The 20,472-nt window shown below is 36.4% G+C and overlaps 1 protein-coding gene across 1 annotated transcript in view; it reads right to left on the bottom strand.

The window, feature by feature from the left end:
• RIC1 (RIC1 homolog, RAB6A GEF complex partner 1) overlaps positions 1-20,472 on the bottom strand; it is a 142,819-nt gene that overhangs the window by 8,916 nt on the left and 113,431 nt on the right. The window contains exons 11-20 of the mRNA XM_037730823.1: positions 19,287-19,490; positions 13,868-13,906; positions 13,456-13,566; positions 12,175-12,264; positions 10,746-10,906; positions 9,679-9,817; positions 4,954-5,070; positions 3,753-4,481; positions 2,059-2,217; positions 1,833-1,969 (exon numbers count right to left, since the gene is read on the bottom strand). Of these exons, the coding sequence (XP_037586751.1) occupies positions 1,833-1,969; positions 2,059-2,217; positions 3,753-4,481; positions 4,954-5,070; positions 9,679-9,817; positions 10,746-10,906; positions 12,175-12,264; positions 13,456-13,566; positions 13,868-13,906; positions 19,287-19,490 (1,886 nt within the window). The remainder of the gene's footprint in view (positions 1-1,832; positions 1,970-2,058; positions 2,218-3,752; positions 4,482-4,953; positions 5,071-9,678; positions 9,818-10,745; positions 10,907-12,174; positions 12,265-13,455; positions 13,567-13,867; positions 13,907-19,286; positions 19,491-20,472) is intronic.

The following is a 20,472-nucleotide window of genomic DNA, read 5'->3' as shown; positions in this document are numbered from 1 at the left end:
AAAAAAAAAAAAGAGAGCATAAAAACAATATAAAATAAAGAATTAAGTAAGGAAAAAAATGAGACAAGAACACAGGAAGGAATGCACAGGCCTCACAAACCAGAGGAAATTCTCATGATTTGATACTGTTTAGTGTAAATTCATAGTCATCTCTCAGAAGACAATATCCCATCTATAAGTAATAGCAGTTTCACTCTCCAGCATACAATTCCTTTGGCTCCCCCACTGTTTAATAACTTCTCTAATCAATAGGTCACAGTAAAGTCAAATGCATTAGCACTAAATTTTTATTTTTTATTAAAAGGTATAACTAGAAGGAAGAGTAAAATTACTGACTTTAAGAAGGCTTTTGGATTACCTACAGATTTATCTATCTTCCTTTTTACTTTGGTCCTCTATCATCAGAGGTAATTTAAAAGTTTGTTGCATTTTCAAATCAAAACCTCAACGTGATGCCACCTTACTCCTGCAAGAATGACTGTAATAAAAAAATTAAACAACAGTATAGATGTTGGCGTGGATGTGGTAATCAGGCAATGCTTCTACACTGCCCGTGGGAATGTAAACTAGTACAGCTGCTATGGAAAACAGTGTGGAGATTCCTTGAAGAACTGAAAGTAGAACTACCATTTGATCCAGCAATCCCACTACTGGGTATCTACCCAGAGGAAAATAAGTAATTATTCGAAAAACATACTTGCCACATGCATGTTTATAGCAGCACAATTCACAACTGCAAAATCGTGGAACCGCCCCCACCCAAATGCCAATCAATCAATGAGTGGATAAAAAACTGTCGTGTGTGTGTGTGTGTGTGTGTGTGTGTGTGTGTGTGTGTGTGTGTTTATGACAGACTACTACTCAGCCACAAAAAGGAATGAATTAACTGCATTTGCAATGACCTCGATGAGACTGGAGACTATTATTCTAAGTGACGTAACTCACGAATGGAAAGCCAAATATTATATGTTCTCACTGATATGTGGGAGTTAAGCTATGAGGATGCAAAGGCATAAGAATGAACCATGGACTTTGGGGATTTGGGGGGAAAGAGAGTGGGGGGCAAGGGATAAGAGACAAATATGGTACAGTGTGTACTTCTCAGGTGATGGATGCACCAAAATCTCACAAATCACCACTAAAGAACTTACTCATGTAACCAAATACCACCTGTACCCCAACAGCTTATGGAAAAAAAAATAAATTTGTGGCATTTGGCCAGGTAGGGTGGCTCACGCTTGTAATCCTGGCACTTTGGGAGGCTAAAGAGGGCACATCACTTGAGTCAAGGAGCTTGAGACTAGCCTGTGCAACATGCTAAAACCCTGTCTCTACTAAAAATACGAAAATTAGCTGGGCATGGTGGCACATGCCTGTAATCCTGGCTACTCAGGTGGTCGAAGCAGGAGAATCACTTGAACCCTGGAGGTAGAGGTTGCAATGAGCTGAGATGGCACCACTGCACTCCAGCCTGGGGGACAGAGCGAGACTCTGTCTTAAACAAATAAGCAAACAAAAAAACAAAGTTTGTTACATTCAGAACAGGTACATCAAAACCTATTCTAGATAAAGGGGCAGAAACCATACAAAGAGTACAGAAGTGAACTTGGGAGGAAGAAAAAAGGGAAGCCTTCTGTGTGGCCTCTGCTTTTTGCGAACTGAAAAAGAAACTGCAATTGGATTAAATAGTTGTTTTCATTAAGACCTAATTTTGTAAATGTCCTGAAATGCCATGCGTCATTGATGCCAGAAAGCATTGTTTTTTACATCTTTATATTTTATCTATATATTTATATTTTATATCATTATATTTTATATCTTTATTATTTTACCTTTTTCCAGAGGGACCAGATGGCATGCTTAGTGTTTTCTGTAAACTGAATTTACCGGGAGGAACATTTTCAGCTGACTGGGATAAACTGATGCTTCGATTCCTGAAGAACTCAAATCCACCACTTGAACTGGGTTCCTAGGATTACACACAATATGTAGTAGTGTTAGAGAAAGATGCCAAGTGGGTGTATGGCCTAGAGAAGATGTATAACTTTTGCAACTAACCTGAGCTGTGGGTGTGGATGGAGGTGTCTCAGATTCTCCAGAGCCAATGGCTTTAAGAAATCGAATCATGTGTCGACAAAGGTCCCACTTGCCTTGTTCTAATGCTGTATTGAATAGAAGGGTGGCATGTTGCCTACTTACTGCAGGGACTTCCATATTCTACAAAAACAACCAGGACAGCATTCTTTTTATACTACACAATTTGGGAAGATATGAGCAATTCTTTATCTCCACAGTTTTCTAAACTCAAAGAATGTAGCCACACCACCATAAGGGTTAGTTTAATAGTAAGATTAAAAATTACTGTACAAGGAAAAGTGAGGCAAGTACTCTTCTGAGGTATGTAAACTATAATTTATTAAACTCCCACTGCATGCCAGATACCATACTATACTTTGATTCATTATTTCATTTATTTCTCCCAGTGACTCTGCAGATAGGCATATCATTTGTATTTTACAGGTGTGGAAACTGAGTTAAGTAAATTGTTGAAGATCAGCAGAAAAGGAAGAAAAAAAAAAGGGAGGTTTGCCCAACTCCAAAAAAAAGTCAGGTTTGTCTCCTGTTGCTGTTTTCTAAGGATGTGACTAAAATCATTGCTTTGGGCAACAGCAAGTAGTAAAGTTCTGCTGCACATCCAGAATCCTCGATTTTTCTTTCACAAATTTAACCTGCCTATCTTGGTCTTCATGGAAAGTTGCCTAATAGACAACTTTAATTGTAGTTATTATCTACCATTCCATAGCAACTTAGAAATTCTGCTGAGAAAAAAAAATTATATTGTTAGGGAGATCATTGAAGTTGCAGGGAATGACCCAGAACCAAAAAACTGCTGCATTTATTTTGATTCTATTTTAAAAATCCTATGTCTTTTTCTTTAGGGTTAGCCATGAAATCATACTTCAAGGCCCCCTGGTCTCTCTGCTTGAGTGTCTCCTCTGGTGTCAGTCCATTGCCATGAAGCAAAGAAGCTGACAGGAAATCTGCTTCAGGTGGATATTTAAACCAGGTTTATGGTTAGCTTCTTATATCAATGAAAACAACTTTGCAGTAACTGTAAGGAATCTTTAAGTGTAGCCTATCAACCGTCAAGCCCTTTTGTCAAATATCTAATGAAATAAATTTTCAGGAGTTGCAAAGAAGCCATTATTTTGAGAAAACTGTGTGCTATGAGGGTCTGTGCTGTGGCAGGCCTGAGCCTTCTTGGCTTGCTTTGGGGAGACTAGCTCAAGGTGGTCTGTTATGACCATGCTCTAATAAGTGTCCCTTCAGCAACCCATACTAAAAGGAAATAAATCTACTATTGTGGGGAGCTCAAACTCACTAATATCCCAAATAATACTTTCTTTGCTATATTTCTTATATAATATTTCAATAATCTTATGTAATATTTCTTACATGTTCCGATATGTATTCTAAAACATGTATTAAATTTCTCCAATATATTAAATTTTCAAAATACTGCTCTGAACTTATTAATCTGTTTTAGGCCTATTATGGACAAACAGGAAAAAATCTCTGCAATGTTACTTTATGACATTCAAAGAAATCTGTCTGAATTCAAATTAAAGATATAAAGAGAAAATTTGACTATGAATTCCATAAACACAATCATGGTGCCAAACCAGGACATTTCTATTTTTCTAAGTTTAAGCTCATTAATTCTTGCCCCTTTATAAGAAGAGAATTGTTACCTGTAAGATAATAAGGTAAGAGGCAGCTGTGTCCAAATCCTGAGCCATCAAACATTCCTCAAACAAGTCCTTAGGGTTTCCAACAGCTGCAAAAAGGTAATTCCACAGGGCATATTCAGTCTTCCTGGCACAATGGACAACTGTCTGCAGGAAGAGGGGGAACTCGGTGATAAATTTTGCCACAGTGGGAAGGAGAGGGTCGGGAATGGGCTCCCGTGAGGTAGCTTCTTCTTCCAGTACTTCATGGAGCATGAGCTCCAGCACATGAGGGAAGTAAGGTAATGCGGCACAGGACTGGGCCAAGAGCAAGGCTTGCTCCCCAAGGTTTCTGACCAGAAGTTGACGTAGAATGTGGTGGAGGTAGATCTGAGAGGTTCTCTCCACAACACAGAAAGGGAAGAGCACCTCCAGCTGTTCTCTAGCATTGTTCCGAGTATACAAAGAATCATAGAGCAAAGTGTCATTGACAGCACCAAGGACTAAAGCATCTTCAAACAGAACAGCTAGGGGGTAAATGTTGATGTGGAAAGGCAGCATGATCCGCTGGGACAAGAAAGAATGGGGCTTGCGATGATCCCTCGGGAATAGAGGGAGCCAAACTTTCATCCCTGCACCACCACAGCTCAGCCAGAGGGCCTCTAGAAGGTGACGTTTCTGTTTATTTGCTCGACACGTTGTCCAGACATTTTCAACAGACTGGGCTAGTACAACAGGAGGACAGAATGGCAGCTGGAGAAGGAAAGACAAGAATCAGGTTGTTTTCCTATTAAATTTGTAGGTTAAGTTCCTAGGTACTAGTTTACTAAGTCTTTCAAATGGTAGTATAGTATCTTTCTGGGAAAAGCAAGGGATCTGTTTAGAATTACAGTTAATAAAAGTATCTTGCCTTTTAAAGCATACACACTTAAATCTAAAAACAAAACAACCCATGAACTTCACCAGTCTATCCCTATTTTCCATTAGAATTTTCAGTGAATGATGGCTAAGCAGTAACATATGAAGTATGGAACATGTCATGATCATTTTGGGACCTTATCCTCCAGTCAGTCAGTCTTATACTCAGAGGCTTAACACTAATTTTATGGACCTAATTTCTCAGTTTCCAAATCATAAAATACTCTTCTCTTAAATTCTTTCGTTCCTTTATCCTCATCCCATACCTTCCTAATGTTTGAAGTGAAATGACTTGTACTTTACTCACAATTTTCCTTTGGTTAGGGCTACTGTCCTTCTCCCGGATCTGTGGGCCTGACCTGTCCCTCTGCATCATGATGAGCTGTCCTGCTAGGTTTAACATAATACTCTCTGCACCACGAGCCTGAAATTTAAGAAAAAGCAGCTAAATTCATACTTCTGTGTAGGTATGCTTTTGGCATTTTCCCCCAATCCATAAAGTTTATAAGTTAAACAATCTATTATACTTACTGAGGTTGTACTATGTATAGCTACGATGGTACAAAGCTTAACACATAATGCAATTAATGAACAACACCAATGACATAAGATTGAAGGCACAGTTGAATTATCCTGAAAAAACTAAGAGAACTTCAGAAGTTTATCAAAATGAGAGATCACTTCAGTGATCTAGCTGCCATAACTGCAGAAAGTTTAAAAGGATGCAGTGGAGCTTGACAGATGAGGAAGACTTTAAGAGTGGAAGAGTAAGGGTTGGTATTCTAGTGGAAGTATGCAATGAAAACGAAGACATGGAAGTACTGGGAAACTGAGAAGACGCTGGCTAGACTAGGGACACTATGAGAACAAAGCTGGATGGTAACAGACTTTCAAGGAGGATTTAAAAAGCCAGGTAAAAGAGAAGCAAGAAAGAAGCCACTACTTATGGTTCTTGAATAAGACAGTTATTTAAAAAATCAGACTTAATCAGGATACTCAGGAGAGGCAGATTTCATGGGTGTTGACTTCAGAAATGAAAAAACAGTATGACTTTTTAGTATGAAAAATTTCAATCAATCCTCAGAGAGCTCAGTATAATCATTTCCTATTGAGCCCTATTACCCAGCTTAAACAATTATGCACATTAAAGTATGAGCAGCCCTGTTTTCAAGGGAATCTCAGATATCAAGTCATTTCTACCTGTAAAGAGGAAGGAACATTTTGATTAAAAAAATAGAACTTACTGCTATCCGAGACATGAAAGGTAGAAAAAGAGATGAGCCAAAGACAATTTTCAGGTCAGCTGAGGTGCTAGAGAAGTTGAAGTTATCACTGATAGAAGGTAAGAAGAGAAATTAGGGAAGAGAAAATCAAAGAGTTTCCCGTTTTCTTAATTTTAATTAAAAAAAAAAATCTTAAAGACTTCCAAGTAAAAATGTGAGCAATGACTAAATCAGAGATGACTGTACCAGCATTATAAAACTCCTGAGACAGAAGTTTCTCAGGCACAGTAGCCAGGGGGAAAAGAGCAGAGGGCCATCACCTGAGCTTCTGAAGGCAAAAGAGAAATAGGGAAGCACAGTGTTATATAAACAGAAGGAAAGAGTTTCAGGAAGGAAAAAATGACTATTCAAAAGTTGTGGGATTGTGAGCCAGGCTTTGCTGCATGCTGGCTGCCTGAATTTAAGCTGCCAATATCACTTAGGGTTCATCAAGAAAACAGCAGCCACCCTATATATTCTAGTTACAAAATACTCAGCTATACAAACTGCTCTTGCTTACTGCTCTGGGGGATTGTGTATAAAGAAATGACTAAATAAAAAAATTGGGTATCTGTCCAGAAAATAATTTGGAGGCATGAGAAGCAAACATGGAATTTAAGTGTGTGGGAACTAGAAGAGTCAGACACCAAGGTAACAGTAAAATGTAGCTAGACGGCTGAGGAAAAAGAAAAAGACACAAACACCTGCAGCAAAACAGCATGACTGGGGACTGGCATACACTTCAAAAGACCTTAAAGGCATATACTATAATTTACTACAATATGACTAATGTTTATAATGACTACCTTAAGTTTTAAGATGGTAGATTTCACCACATTTCATACTGCTTCATTAAAAAAGCACGCTTCTCTTTTCTTCAGTGAATGGGTATTATGCTACCTGTATGCTCAAAACCCTCAATTTGACGGAACCCCAAACTCCATCTCTTACCCTAAAAAAATCCCTGGCAGATGATTCTCCATGAGAATTTCAGTAACAAGGAGCTCACTCTCTCATGGAGAGGCTATCATGCTGTTGAAGAGTTCTCACTGTTACTATTTTTTTTTTTTAATCTTTAGTATTAAATCAAGACTTACTTTGCTCTAGCTTTATCTTCTCTCTGTAGTAATCAGTCCATTTTAACTTCTTAATCTGCTCTAGCCAAGTTAAATATCTTCTTTGTGAAAGTCCCTCTCAAAACATGGTACAGAGTACTACTGATGCCACTTGGCTGCCTATTCTATCTAGGATATACAAGAGTACTTTTTTAAATATGAAAACTTTAAACATAATTAAAAGTATGGAGAACAGTATAATGAACTTTCACATTGCCATTATTCAGTGGCACAATTATCAAGATTTACCCTATTTACTCTATCCAACCGTTTTTTTTTTTTTTTTTTTTTTCAGTTTTTTCTGAGTATTTTCAAGTAAGATATGCTACCCATTTTACTTCTATATGTTTCATATGCATTCCTAAAACATCTGGACATTTGCTTACATAGCCACAATGCTAGTATCACATCCAATAAAATTTACAATTATTCTCTAGTTTCTCCCTCCATTAGTATTTAAATATCCCTAATTGTTTCAACAGTGTCTTTTTATAGCTGGGTTGAATGAAGATATAGATGAACTTACTGAGTTGGTTCTGTAGGGCAGTGATTATTACATTTGCCTCACAAATGAGTTTTACCCACTGCATTTGGTTGTTACGGCTTCAAAGTCCTAGTTAATCTAGAAGATTTGCTCCTTTTTCCTCCATGTTAGTAGCTTGTAGCTGTCCAACAGAATGTCTCGTATTCTGCTTCCTTGTGGTGTAAATTAGACTTGAATGGAAGATGACTCTCCGCTTGATTTGATTCGGGTTCAAGGCTTTTGGCAATCATTCTTGTGAACTTCATGTTGTATCATCTCAAGAAGCATACCACATCTGGTTTTCCCATTTTTAGTGATGCAAAGATTTATTAGCATCACTAAAATTGATTTTGCTGATTGATTTTGCATCACTCAGGACTGCAAAATGATTTTTAAATTGTCCCTTTTTTTCCACACCTTTTATCTAGACTTCTGCAAAACAGTACATTCCCTTATCAGTTAGGACTAACTGGTTACCATTAAATATGGTTTGCAGAGGAAATGGGAGCTGTATTTTTAAAAAGAAAACAAATTTTACCTATAGAAATGAGACCAAGGCCAGGTACAGTGGCTCACGCCTGTAATCCCAGCACTTTGAGAGGCTAAGGTGGGTGGACCACGAGGTCCAAGAGATTGAGACCATCTTGGCCAACATGATGAAACCCTGTCTCTACTAAAAATACAAAAATTAGCTGGGCATGGTGGTGTATGCCTGTAGTCCTAACTGCTTGGGAGGCTGAGGCAGGAGAATCACTTGAACCTGGGAGGCAGAGGTTACAGTGAGCTGAGATCGGGCCACTGCATTCCAGCCTGGCAATAGAGTGAGACTCCATTTCAAAAAACAGGGAAAAAAAACCCTCAAAAACCAAAAAGAGAGATCAAGATGGTTAAGGGGTCTAGAAGAAACATCACATGAAACAGCTGTAGATATGTCACACGAAATAGTTGGAGATATGGAAGTATTTAGCATGTAGATAAGAAGACAGAGAGGTTTGAGGAGAGAAGAAGCCAAGGAATGGTAACTGTCTGCAAATATTTTGGGGGTCATCATGTAGAAGAGGGAGTAGTTTTTATAACGTCTTGTTACAAAGAATAGAGAAGTGGGATAGATTGTAACAAATCAATTTTAGATTCATATAAATACTATTAAATTCCCCGTAACTGGTTAGTCTACTGTACTGTTTTCTAATTATTTTATGGAGGGTTGAGGTTTGATGGAAGTGCCTCGACAGGAAGTAAAAGACAGACTGGGCAGACAGGGATGACAAATCTAAACAGAATTTTCCTCTGACAACAGGTTCCCAGTTGACATCAAGTTTAGAAACCACTGAAATAGGAAGTTATACAATGTGGGTCTTGGTGGCCCTACTTCTTACCCTGTTAACTTTACACAGAAACTATGCTTTACTTTCTCTTTCCTCATAAGTAACTAATTATGAAGCCCTTGCTATTCTATACTCATTCTATTTCTTTCCATTTCCTTTTTCACTGGCCAAGTTTAGACTCCGAACACCGCTGACCCAGATCATTACAATGGCCTCCCAGTTGCTCTCCCTACAGTAGTTTTGTAAAGCAAACATTATAAACCTTAGATCTAATAACACCTAACTTAAGACACTTTAGGCTTGAAGTCAAAGTCTAAAATTATCAATATTATCTACAAAACTCATATCCTCTCTCACCTTTCATGTCCCAGTCACTCTAAAATTCTTCCAATTCCCTGAGTGTGTCATGTTCTCTCTTGTCCATGGGCCTCTGCACTACTGTTCCTTCCACCTGAAAATCCATCCCCTCTTAACTTAGATAATCTCTACTTATTCTCCAGGTTTTGATTTAAATGACACAGAAATCTCTGATTATTCAGACTATACTAGGTTTTGGAAATATGCTCTCACAGTAATGCATATTACTTTTTGGTACACATAACAGGAAGAATTCATTATGTATGTAATTATTTATTTAATGCCTAAGCAGAAACCATGTTTTTTTAATTTGCCACTGTAATCCAGCATTCTCATACAAGGTAAATTTTAGACACTTAGCATTTATTTGCTGAAACAGGTACTAATATAAACTTCGAATACTAAAAACTGAGATGTAAACTCCAAAGAGCTCTGATAATGGAATGGTACCTGCTGTGGCATTTTCAAGGTGATTCCATTTTCTGTACTCACTGATGTCAGAGTGACAGATACTACCAGGAAAGGGTGAGGAATGTAGCGTGACATGGAAACCTCCTGAAGAACTTGAATACCAGCAGTAGTATTTGGACTGTGAAAACAAAAGATATCCACATACCTCAACAATGCTAATAAGATTTTCTTTATTTTCCACTAGTAATAGTATTAGATTTCATGCTTATGGAAGACTCAGATGTCTTCCACCTATCATTTTCTCCCTACATATCCTTCGATCAAGTAGGCAAGGTTGAGGGGAGCCAGAGAACATACATGGGGATGAGAGAGAAAGAAAGGGAGTAAGAAATAGGAGGGAAGATGAAAACTAGGGAAGAAGCTATAAGAATACAAATATTTAAGTGGAAAAAACTAGTTGGTTGAGAAAGAATGAAGGTTCAATCACTGAGGCTAATGAGATGTCTTAATTTTTATCTTGCATTACTCCTCAATCACTCTGCTATTTAATACATATTTCAATCAACCTCTGAGAACAAAAATATAACTCAAGAGGTGTCATCTAAAAATGCTGCAAATAGACCAGATGCCAAGACAAATACAAGGCAACATGCTGCAGCAACAAGACTGCTGATTTTTACTGTCCCAGACTATAGCCATCTAGCTCAGTGAAAATATATGTCAGTTTGCTAAGGACATGCTTCCTACAGCCTTAAAGCTGCGGAACTTCTTCAAATTCCCACCAAGTATTAGGAACCCTAGGAGAGTCAGTAACCATTTATTTTCAAGGCTGTGAAAAAAATTTAGGTTTTTCTAAGGGTTTACCTCATCCCAAACTAGTTTTTCAAATGACCCCAGGAAGATAAGCTAAAGAAATTAGTGCAGAATATTTCTTTTTTCTTAGCTACTATATCAGTATTACTGATTTAAACTCCTTGCTTTTGTTTACTTCTAACAAAACGGAGATTAAATATAAAAGTGGAATAAGTGTTTTGAGAAGACAAAAACTACAAAAGAGAAACGTGATAAAGAGGAGAAAAAAGTAACTTCTTATGCCAGATACTTACCCATCAGATTTTCTTTCAATACTGTAAAGGCATATTGAACAGTCTGCTCTAAATACTATTACCATGTCCTGGAAGACACTAAGCAGTAATGTTTCTGCTTGTGCTTTGATGACATGAGCAAAGGCATTGTCCAGATTTGATGTTCGCAAGTATACTCTAAGCTAAAGAAAACAAAAATAAATAAAATTATAAAAACAAGATAACTACTAGGGATAACTAAATACTTTAGACATGCTGTTTTTTAACTTCTGCCCCCCCACCCCGTTTTTTTTTTTAAGTAACAAGAGTTAAAAAACCTAAGCTTTAAAAATAAACGGATTATGTTTATATATTTTTCCAGGCTAGGCTCATTCTACGAATAAGCAAAAAATGAAGTAATCAAAACTGAATGCAGTATTATAAAATATTCCTTTTAGACTGCTTGCTTATTTATTTATGAGACGGGCTCTCACTCTGTTGCCCAGGCTGTAGTGCAATGGTGTGATCTTGGCTCACTGCAGCCTCTGCCTCCTGCAGTTCTCCCACCTCAGCTGGGAAATCCCAAGTAGCTGCGATTGCAGGGGCATGCCACCATACCAGGCTAATTTTTGCTTTTTTAGTAGAGATGGGGTTTCACCATGTTGGCCAGGCTGGTCTCGAACTCCTGACCTCAGATGATCCACCCGCCTCAGCCTCCCAAACTGTTTGGATTACAGGCGTGAACCACCCACCACACCTGGCCTAGACCTGTGTATTTAGACCTAACATAGTGAAACCAGCAGTTTCTTAAAGCAAACAAAAAAACAGATACAGTAGTTTCCCTTATCCATGGCTTTGTTCTCCACAGTTTCAGTTATCTTCGGTCCACCATGGTCTGAAAATAGGTGAGTATGGTATACTAAGATATTCTTAGAGATCACATTCATATGACTTTTATTACAATACACTGTCATAACTGTTTTATTTTATGAATTATTAATATTTTACAAATTAAACTTTATCATAGGTATGTATGTATAGGAAAAATGATAGTGCTATATAGGGTTCACAGTACCATTAACAGTTTCAGGCATCCACTGCTGGTCTTTGAATGTATCCCCTATAGTTAGGGAGGCGTTACTGTAAATCAGTAACTAAATAAATCTATCTCTAAGGATAGCTGTTCTTGTATCATGAAATTTTTTGCTTTTAACTCTTTATTTTCAAATGCCATCGAGAATGTCTGACAGCTAAAATCCTTACAAGAGGTTATCTTAGAAGTCTCAATTGTCATTTAAAAAAATTTTAAAGTAATAACCTGAAAAGAAAATCCCACTAGCTAATTTGGAAGCTACATTCTTGATTAAAAAATGTTTTGTTCCGTTTTCAAGACTATTTTCTATATAAAATTAAAACATGCTTAATAGCTTTAAAATACAAAAATCTGTTATTTCTGAGAGAAAAAACTTACCTCTTCTTGATGGTCATTTATGTTATAACATGCAAGGACCATAAAATCATTCCACCAGGCTAAGCCACCTGTCACAATCATATTTTGCTCCTTAAAATAAAATTCAAAAAAAAGTCACCTTATGCTACCAGAAATTCTAACAAAGTAATAAATTTATAAAAATTCTTATCCAGACAGAGCTCAAATTACTATTATTTTTTGAGATAGTCTCACTGTGTTACCCATGCTGGAGTGCAGTGGTGCGATTGCAGCTACCTGTAACCTCCACCTCCTGGGTTTAAGCGATTCTCATGTCTCAGCTGCTTCCCAAGTCGCTGGGATTACAAGCATGCACCAACACACCTAGCTAATTTTTGTATATTTTGTAGCGACAGGGTTTCACCATGTTGACCAGGCTGGTCTTGGACTCCCAGCCTCAAGTGATCTGCCCACCTTGGCCTCCCAAAGGGTTGGGATTACAGGCGTGAGCCACCATACCCAGCCAAAGCTCAAATTATTTCTGCTCTATTCTCCCTCTCTCCCATGATTACTCTAGCGCCTTTACTAATAATGATCCATATACTATTTTCAAAAATAAGTATTTCTTTAAGGAGGCAAATATACCATTAAAAATAACTGGGTACTATATAGCATCATCATTCCCACATCCAATAGGGCTTGGTGTAAATACTGGCTTAATCATTTATAAGATGACTAACTAATCCTAGTTTGTGTGTGTGTGTGTGTGTGTGTGTGTGTGTGTGTTAACTGAAAGATGAGTAACAGTAATGCCTTCATTGGGTGCTATGCAGATGGGTGAGATAACATATATGAAAGTGCCATAAAATGCCTAATACACAATAGGTACCTAGTAAGTATTGATTTCCTCCTCTTCCAACTGCACGCATATATGTACACACACACACACACACACACACACATATCTCACACATAGAACAAGAAAGGAATGAGCTCAAATTCTGTGGAAATTTATTCTGATCACATTTGAAAAACTCAAGCCAGAATGTAAGAATAAATCCTCAGGCTAAAGAATTATAGTTACTGATCTTAACAAGAATTAAAAATAAACCAACGATTTTGACACAAGATCCTTTACCAAATGTCAAGTACTTTATCAGAATCAACTCTTGGACATTATTCAGTATCACTTTTTATTATTTGATTTTTCTTATTTTTTAATAAGTAATGAAACTTACTTAGCTATAAACTTGATAGTTATTTAATATTGTAGTAGTTCTCTTATACTTTGAGAAATAGCTTTTTAATCGTGAAAATACTAACCTGGGTAATGTTTCCAAAAAGTTTCCATTTTTTGGTGAGTAAAGAGTAATGTGCAAAACCAAACTTGCCAACCACAGCAATATTCTGTCCAAGCTTATCAATAGCTGAAAACTGTTTAAAAAAAAAAAAAAAAAGAAATTTTCCTTGCAAACCTATACACTTAATTAGGCATAAAGAGCTTAGTATTGTGTCAGGCAAATAGACTATTAATAAATGTTTGCTAATGAAATACTTTAATGTCCAAATATTCACAGTTACATCTGAAAAAATTACAGATGTTAATATACTAGCAGTGTACAATAGATCAAGTGTTTTATTCTTCTCAATACACCCACTGAAGGGCTCTTCCCAGAATGCCTCTTGCAGCAAATGCTAGCCAATAAAAGTTAACACCAACAAAATAACAACTCACCCGTATAGGCCAATTGCTCTCTAGATAGGTGCTGGAAATCTACAGAAAATAATACATCAGTTTGGTAAAACTTATGAAATGTATTTAAACTTAAAGCATTAAGTTATCACAATATAAGATTCATCTTACTTTAGTGAACAATGTTTAAGGTGCCTCCCCTAGTTAATATTAGAAGCAGAACACTTGGAATTTACCAATTGTATACGAATCAATGTTTCACATTTCATGTCTGTTATTTCATGTTTCTAGTTACCAGGCTTTCCTTTCCCCACCCCTCACCCCTTATGATGTTTCTGTTTGTTTTAAATATTGAACTCCATAAATACAGACTGATGAGATTTTCAGAGAAGGCACCCATGAGGGCAGCTATGAATTGCTTAGATCAACAGTTTGGGTTTCCGGATATGAACCATTCCAAAACAACCGATTACAGCCTCAAAAGAAGTTCCGATTTTTTAATGAAAATAATTTCATTACTTTTACACTTTTTGATTAAAAAAGCTATGCTTAGGCCAAGTCCAGTGGCTCATGTCTGTAATCCCAACACTTTGGGAGGCAGAGATGGGTGGATCACCTGAGGTCAGGAGTTTGAGACCAGCCTGACCAACATGGCGAAACCTCCTCTCTACTAAAAATACAAAATCAGCTGGACCTGATGGCGCATGCCTGTAATCCTAGCTACTTGGGAGGCTGAGACAGGGGAAACGCTTGAACCCAGGAGGCGGAGGTTGCAGTGAGTCAAGATCACACCACTACACTCCAGCCTGGGCAACAAGAGTGAAACTCCGTTTCCCCCCACCCCCCAAAAAACCAATGCTTATAAAATTATATAATATAAAAATGAACAAAATGAAATTCTCTATTGCTTAGGGACAACCACTTGTTACCTTTTATTCTATCTCTAAACAAACATGTATATACATGAAAGAGTGCATGTAACGTATTACTTTTCCACAGGGGTATTTTACTTACTCATCTACAAGAACTTTTAATATGTTACAAATATTAAATCTCTCTGCAAGAAAAGTAGTCAATATATTTTTCCACGTTGTCTGTCTTACATCTTTGAACATGAGGTCTTTGTATCACCCTAACAACACCTTTCAATTTAAATAATTGATATAGGATATCAATGTAGATTAAGTAAATTCTAGCTTTAATGAGACTGATCTCTATAGCTTACTGATTAATTTTCATGAGCACATGTTGGAGCGGGCTGAGAATTAACAGAACCAAACAAAAAAAGAGTCTTCTGTTCCTGGAATAAGAAAAGCTTTGATTTCTTCAAATTTTCTTTCATTCTACTCTAAGAAAAGTTGTCACATATTTAAAAATCAATGCCAAATTAAAAAGCCAAGTAAATTGCAATCAAACCCAGTAAGGTTGTTTGCATAATGTGAAGACAGAACAAAAATTAAGTAAAAGTAATAAGCTCTAAACATCTGTATTAACCCTGATAAAATTTATTGATAAAACTATTTGTTATACTTCACTTATTATCAAGTGCTTTACTTACTACTTATTATTTAAGTTGACTTGCTAAGTCAACTTAAAATTCAACTAAATCAACAGCTTAATAAATTAATAAAATTCACTATGGGCTGGGCGGGGTAGCTCACACCTGTAATCCCAGCATATTGGGAGACCTGAGGTCAGGAGTTCGAGACCAGCCTGCCAGCATGGTAAAACCCCGTCTCTACTAAAAATACAAAAATTAGCTGGGGGTGGTGACAGGTGCCTGTAATCCCAGTTACTCGGGAAGCTGAGACAGGAGAATCACTTGAACCCAGGAGACAGAGGTTGCTATGAGCTGAGATCACACCATTGAACTCCAGCCTCGGCAACAGAGAAAGACTGTGTCTCAAAAAAAAATACTAAAAAGTTACTATGATGAGTAAAATTAGTTCAGAATAATGGTAAACTTAAGGTATGATTGGGTGGTGAAATAAAAGTTGAAAGCAGTTTCAATTTTTTTTCAGCAGTCACTAACAGGAGGAGGATGTACCTGAGTGTAACTGTGCCAATCAACTATGGTACTAAAAGGAATCCTCACATCCCTCAAAACTTGGTGTTTCATGAGTACTCATGAAATGTGTGGGTGGGTAATGTGGGAGCTGGGATCTTACTGCAAAACTGGATTCTAACACAAAGAGTTTCTAATAATGGGAATCAAAGTTAAATCTTACCAAATGATCATATCTAAAGAAAACAATTTATTCCCTAAAAATCTATGAAGTGCCACAAATGATTTATTTTAAAAACTTAAGGTGTTAAGTTTAAAATGAAGTTTTTTTTTTCTTTTTCATGCAGTTTTGTGTCTACAGATAATAAGTATTTTCTCGAGTAGGTCAACTTTGTTGATCTATGTGTCATCTGAACTCTGAGCTCTACCTCTAATACTGAGAACAGGAAACGGCAGAAGTAAGGAGGAGGCAGTTAATTAATGAGAAAAAAAAAAGGGGGTCATGAGAGCACACTCAGGGCACTGAAGTCATGCCACATCATTGGAAAACTGAGTGCGAAGGTGCAGAAACTCTACCCTTATCTTAGAATGTTTCGGTTTCTCTTAAAGAAACTGAATCTGCCCGCCTTTATTATTATGATTTTTAAATTTTAAAGTAACTCTGCTAAAACTCTGTCTCCTGCCTAGACTAGTTTTATCTATAACTTTTGAGACTGTAGGAGGCATCCTACTAGCAAATTTGTTTGTACCAAATATCACACCCAATACACCTGATACATACTGACAGCAAATAAGTGATCAATGAAATATCCTTTTAAGTACTCTCTGCTGAAATCCCTAACATAGTGCCTCATACCTATAGGTGTCTATCTCCCACATTTTGTGGAGCTTATTCTTTCTAAGTAGCCGAAGCTTATTCTTTCTAAGTAGCCAAGTTAACTATCAAACCAATATCCCCAGAACACCGAAGATGTATGTACCTTTCAGAAGCAAATGTTTACATCACCCAAAATACTGAGCATTAAAATAAATGGCAGTCTTAGAAGGAACATGGCCTAAAACTACAAGGTGTGTGTTTTGTAAAGTTTCACAGTTTGTGTTCCATCTGTCAACAAACGGTTTTCAAAATTTTTTAAATTTATAGGTAAGAAATTTTTTTTTAAAAAAGCACTGCTTTTACTCAATCCTACTTCTGACAAGTATGTATTTGTTTTGTTTCACTTCAAGAAAAAACGTAAGTAACATAGAATCTTTCAGTCTGGAAGTTAAGAAGTATAAGGTAGCAGGTTTAAACAAACAACAAAAAACTAGTAATCTAGATGAGAAACAGAAAGAACAGCAGAATTAGTTGGAGCTCATCTAAGCTATACAAGAAGCATAAAAAGAATAAATCATGCAAACAAATCAATTTTGACAGAGGATGTGGTCACTTAGAAAAAAGGATAATACTGAGGGGTGAATTAAATCAGGCAACTATGTTTCTTCAGGGAGCCATCATAAATGGCTAAAAAGCCTAGAAGGTAACGCCTTAGCATTATATAGACACTGTACACTGCCCCACTGAAACTCCACCACCATAACCGCACTGAATTATGTAGCTGGAGTGCCAGGAAAATATAGGGCAACTCCAACTACAAACTACCAAACAGGCAAATTCTAAGTTTTAGCTCAAGATCAGTAGTGTATTATATGATTTAATACTCAGTACCTAGGTTTTAAAATACATTAGATTGTTACTTTAATGTAGAATCATAAAGATAAGTATGCCACTACTTTGCTGGGTGAACTGCACAAGTCACATAACTTCCTTGATCTTCAGTTTCCTCATGTCTCAAATCCAGTTGGACTTTATGATCTTCTAAGGTCCTTCCAGCTTGAAAAATTCTGAGTCCATTATAATTGTTTCAGAAGTACAAAACAATTAATGTGGCATTATTTATGTTATTTCTAAGGAAACTGATAAACTCAGTAAACCCTAGTTTTACAAGTTCATCTAATTATCTCTAGCTATCTAAAGAACAGAATGACAGAGGAATCTTGCTGGTACCCAAAGTCCTAAAATCAGTGTTAAAATGCTTCTCTTATATGGGATACTTCATAGATGCTGAAGAATCACAGAATCACTAAGGTTTTGAGCTGGAAGGAAATTCAATTTTTGTTATTGCCTGATCGATTTTTTAGTTCCAGACCTACCTTCTTTGATCCTCTGCTCTACTTGGCTCTCTGGTAACACAGACCTGGCTAGGCAGAACTGGCATTGATGCTAGGTCAGTGTAGAATGAATAGTTCAAAGTATGGGGAAATGAAAATAGCAGAGAAATGGCTATAGGAGAGAAGGGAGCAGTGGAAAATTTTAGTCAAGGAAGTAGCTAATGCAGTTTTATTTAAAAATTGTTACTAATTATAAAATGGTATGTACATTGTTTGATTCTATGAATTGATTAATGTAAGTTAAATACATTTTTAGTGTATACCACATGTCAATGTAGGAGATAATCTTTCAACCTTACACATGACCATTTTTTTGTCTCTCAGTATCTTCACTCAAAGTCAACTGAAAATAACATGGGAGCTGAAGTAGGCTAGTAGTAGGGTATACTATATAGAGACTCAAAGTAAGGCGAAGAATTATAGAAATAGAAACTGACTAAAAGAAATAAGACTGGGCTTATTTAAATATCTAAATATTTTAGACATTTAAGTATCTAAATAGATATTTAAGTATCTAACATATTTTTCTATCAAAAGGGGAAAGAAAATACTCAGAACATTGAAATTAAGTATGTAAGATTCTTTTAAGAAACTTCAACTTACTGGTTTCCCCAAATTAATTTTACTTGGTATCGAAATTCAGAATTAATTTCCATGTTTAACATTTAATGTCGGTTTATCAGAATTCCTGTAAGACACTGCTAATTTAAAAGTGATATCAGAATGAATAAATAATTTAGAGTAAGATCAGCTAATAAAATTATTAACAATAAAGCTCTCTACTGATCACAAGTCTGCAATTTGGGTCCAAAGTCACATGATTAACCTCAACGTGGCCCCATTAGGACTGTAAGGTCAGCTGTACAGAGTTCTAGTTGATGTTGTCACTTTCCATGAAATTATTACACTTTGTTTTGCCTGTGCAAATCCGTAGAGCTAGATTTATACAAAAAAGAAGCTGAAAGTAAAATAAGTAGTTCTCAATGAGAAGGTAAAACATAAACTTCTAGTTCTTGACATTATTAATGCACCTGAAGCAGGTGGGCGATACACTCTACACCAAGTGGAAAGAAAAGAAGGAGAAAACAAGAGGACAAGAACGCAGAAAAGCACAAGAAGGACATGACAAAATGGTTAAAAGGATTCTCAGTTGCCTGAAGTTAACAGATGAAACATTTAATAATCTGATCCAGGTGATATCCTATCAAAGAATAAGTCTCTAGTCATCACTAATTAAAGATATACCTGTACAACATGCCAATGCCGATGTCCAAGTAAAGTGCTTAATCCCTGAGACTCTAAACCTCCATTTGAAAATGGGCTCTTTTCTCGACTGGGCTTACGCTCAGAGTGTGTTGAAGAACTCCTGGGATTCTGGGTTTGTGAAGCCTCTCCACAGTTCAAGTACAAGCGATCCTCGCCCTGAAGCAATACCTGCTCTTGGTTACTCTAAATGAGTGAAAGAGGAACAAAATGGATAAAGAAGAAAAGCAAATAAAAACAACTCCACATATGTAGGAGAAAGTAAGTAACACATTGATTTAGCTTTATTATAGGAAATGTATATATATCTCAATGTTGATTTTCTTCACAGAGGACAAAGACTATACAATAATCTCATGCACTATTATAATTAGAAAGAATAGTGCTATTAGTGACCATGAGTTTTCAACTAGAAAGCCAGTGTTCTCAAAGGTAAGGAGACTTATTAACTATTCAAATCAGACAAAGCAGCATCCTACCCACCTCACCATTTTAGTCCAAATGCTGGCTTGACATAAAACTCAGGGTGCTTTTAAATTATTATTAGCGATGGGGAAGGGGAGGAGAAATACTTTCTTCTTTTCTGGGGATCCTTAATCTTCAAGTGGAATAACAGATTTGAGATTCAGGCTATTTTCACTTTCTTTCTTGATTTGTTGTTAATTTCAATTAGAAATTTGTTGTACCAAATTTCCATTAAAAAGCCATTGATAGTAGGTTATACATTTCTAACATGTTACATATACTATTACTGTATATTAGCAATATATAGTAATACTGGTATACCTTATTTCAGATAGAAATATAAGTTTATAATTTGGGGCAGTGTTTCTAAAAGCAAGTCCTCAGACACTTTTTCTTCAAGCTGTTTCTTAAAAATTCAGTTAAATAAGCATGGGGAACATTGTTTTTTATATGCTACCTCCTGGATTTTCACGATGCACATTAGCATATTTTAAGACTCTGAGCCCTAAAATAAAGAAATTTCTATAATTTTATTTTACCTTTATTTCACACTTAAATGGAAACAAAAATTTAAAAAATTTTAAAAATCCACAGAATATACATTCTTCTCAGCACCACATCACACCTACTCTAAAATTGACCACATAATTGGGAGTAAATCACTCCTCAGCAAATGCAAAAGAATGGAAATCGTAACAAATAG

The sequence above is a fragment of the Cebus imitator genome, unplaced genomic scaffold (assembly GCF_001604975.1).
Source record: "Cebus imitator isolate Cc_AM_T3 unplaced genomic scaffold, Cebus_imitator-1.0 Scaffold364, whole genome shotgun sequence".
NCBI lineage: Eukaryota > Metazoa > Chordata > Mammalia > Primates > Cebidae > Cebus > Cebus imitator.
The sequence above is the reverse complement of the archived record's forward strand: the minus strand, read 5'-3'. Positions and strand labels throughout refer to the sequence as shown.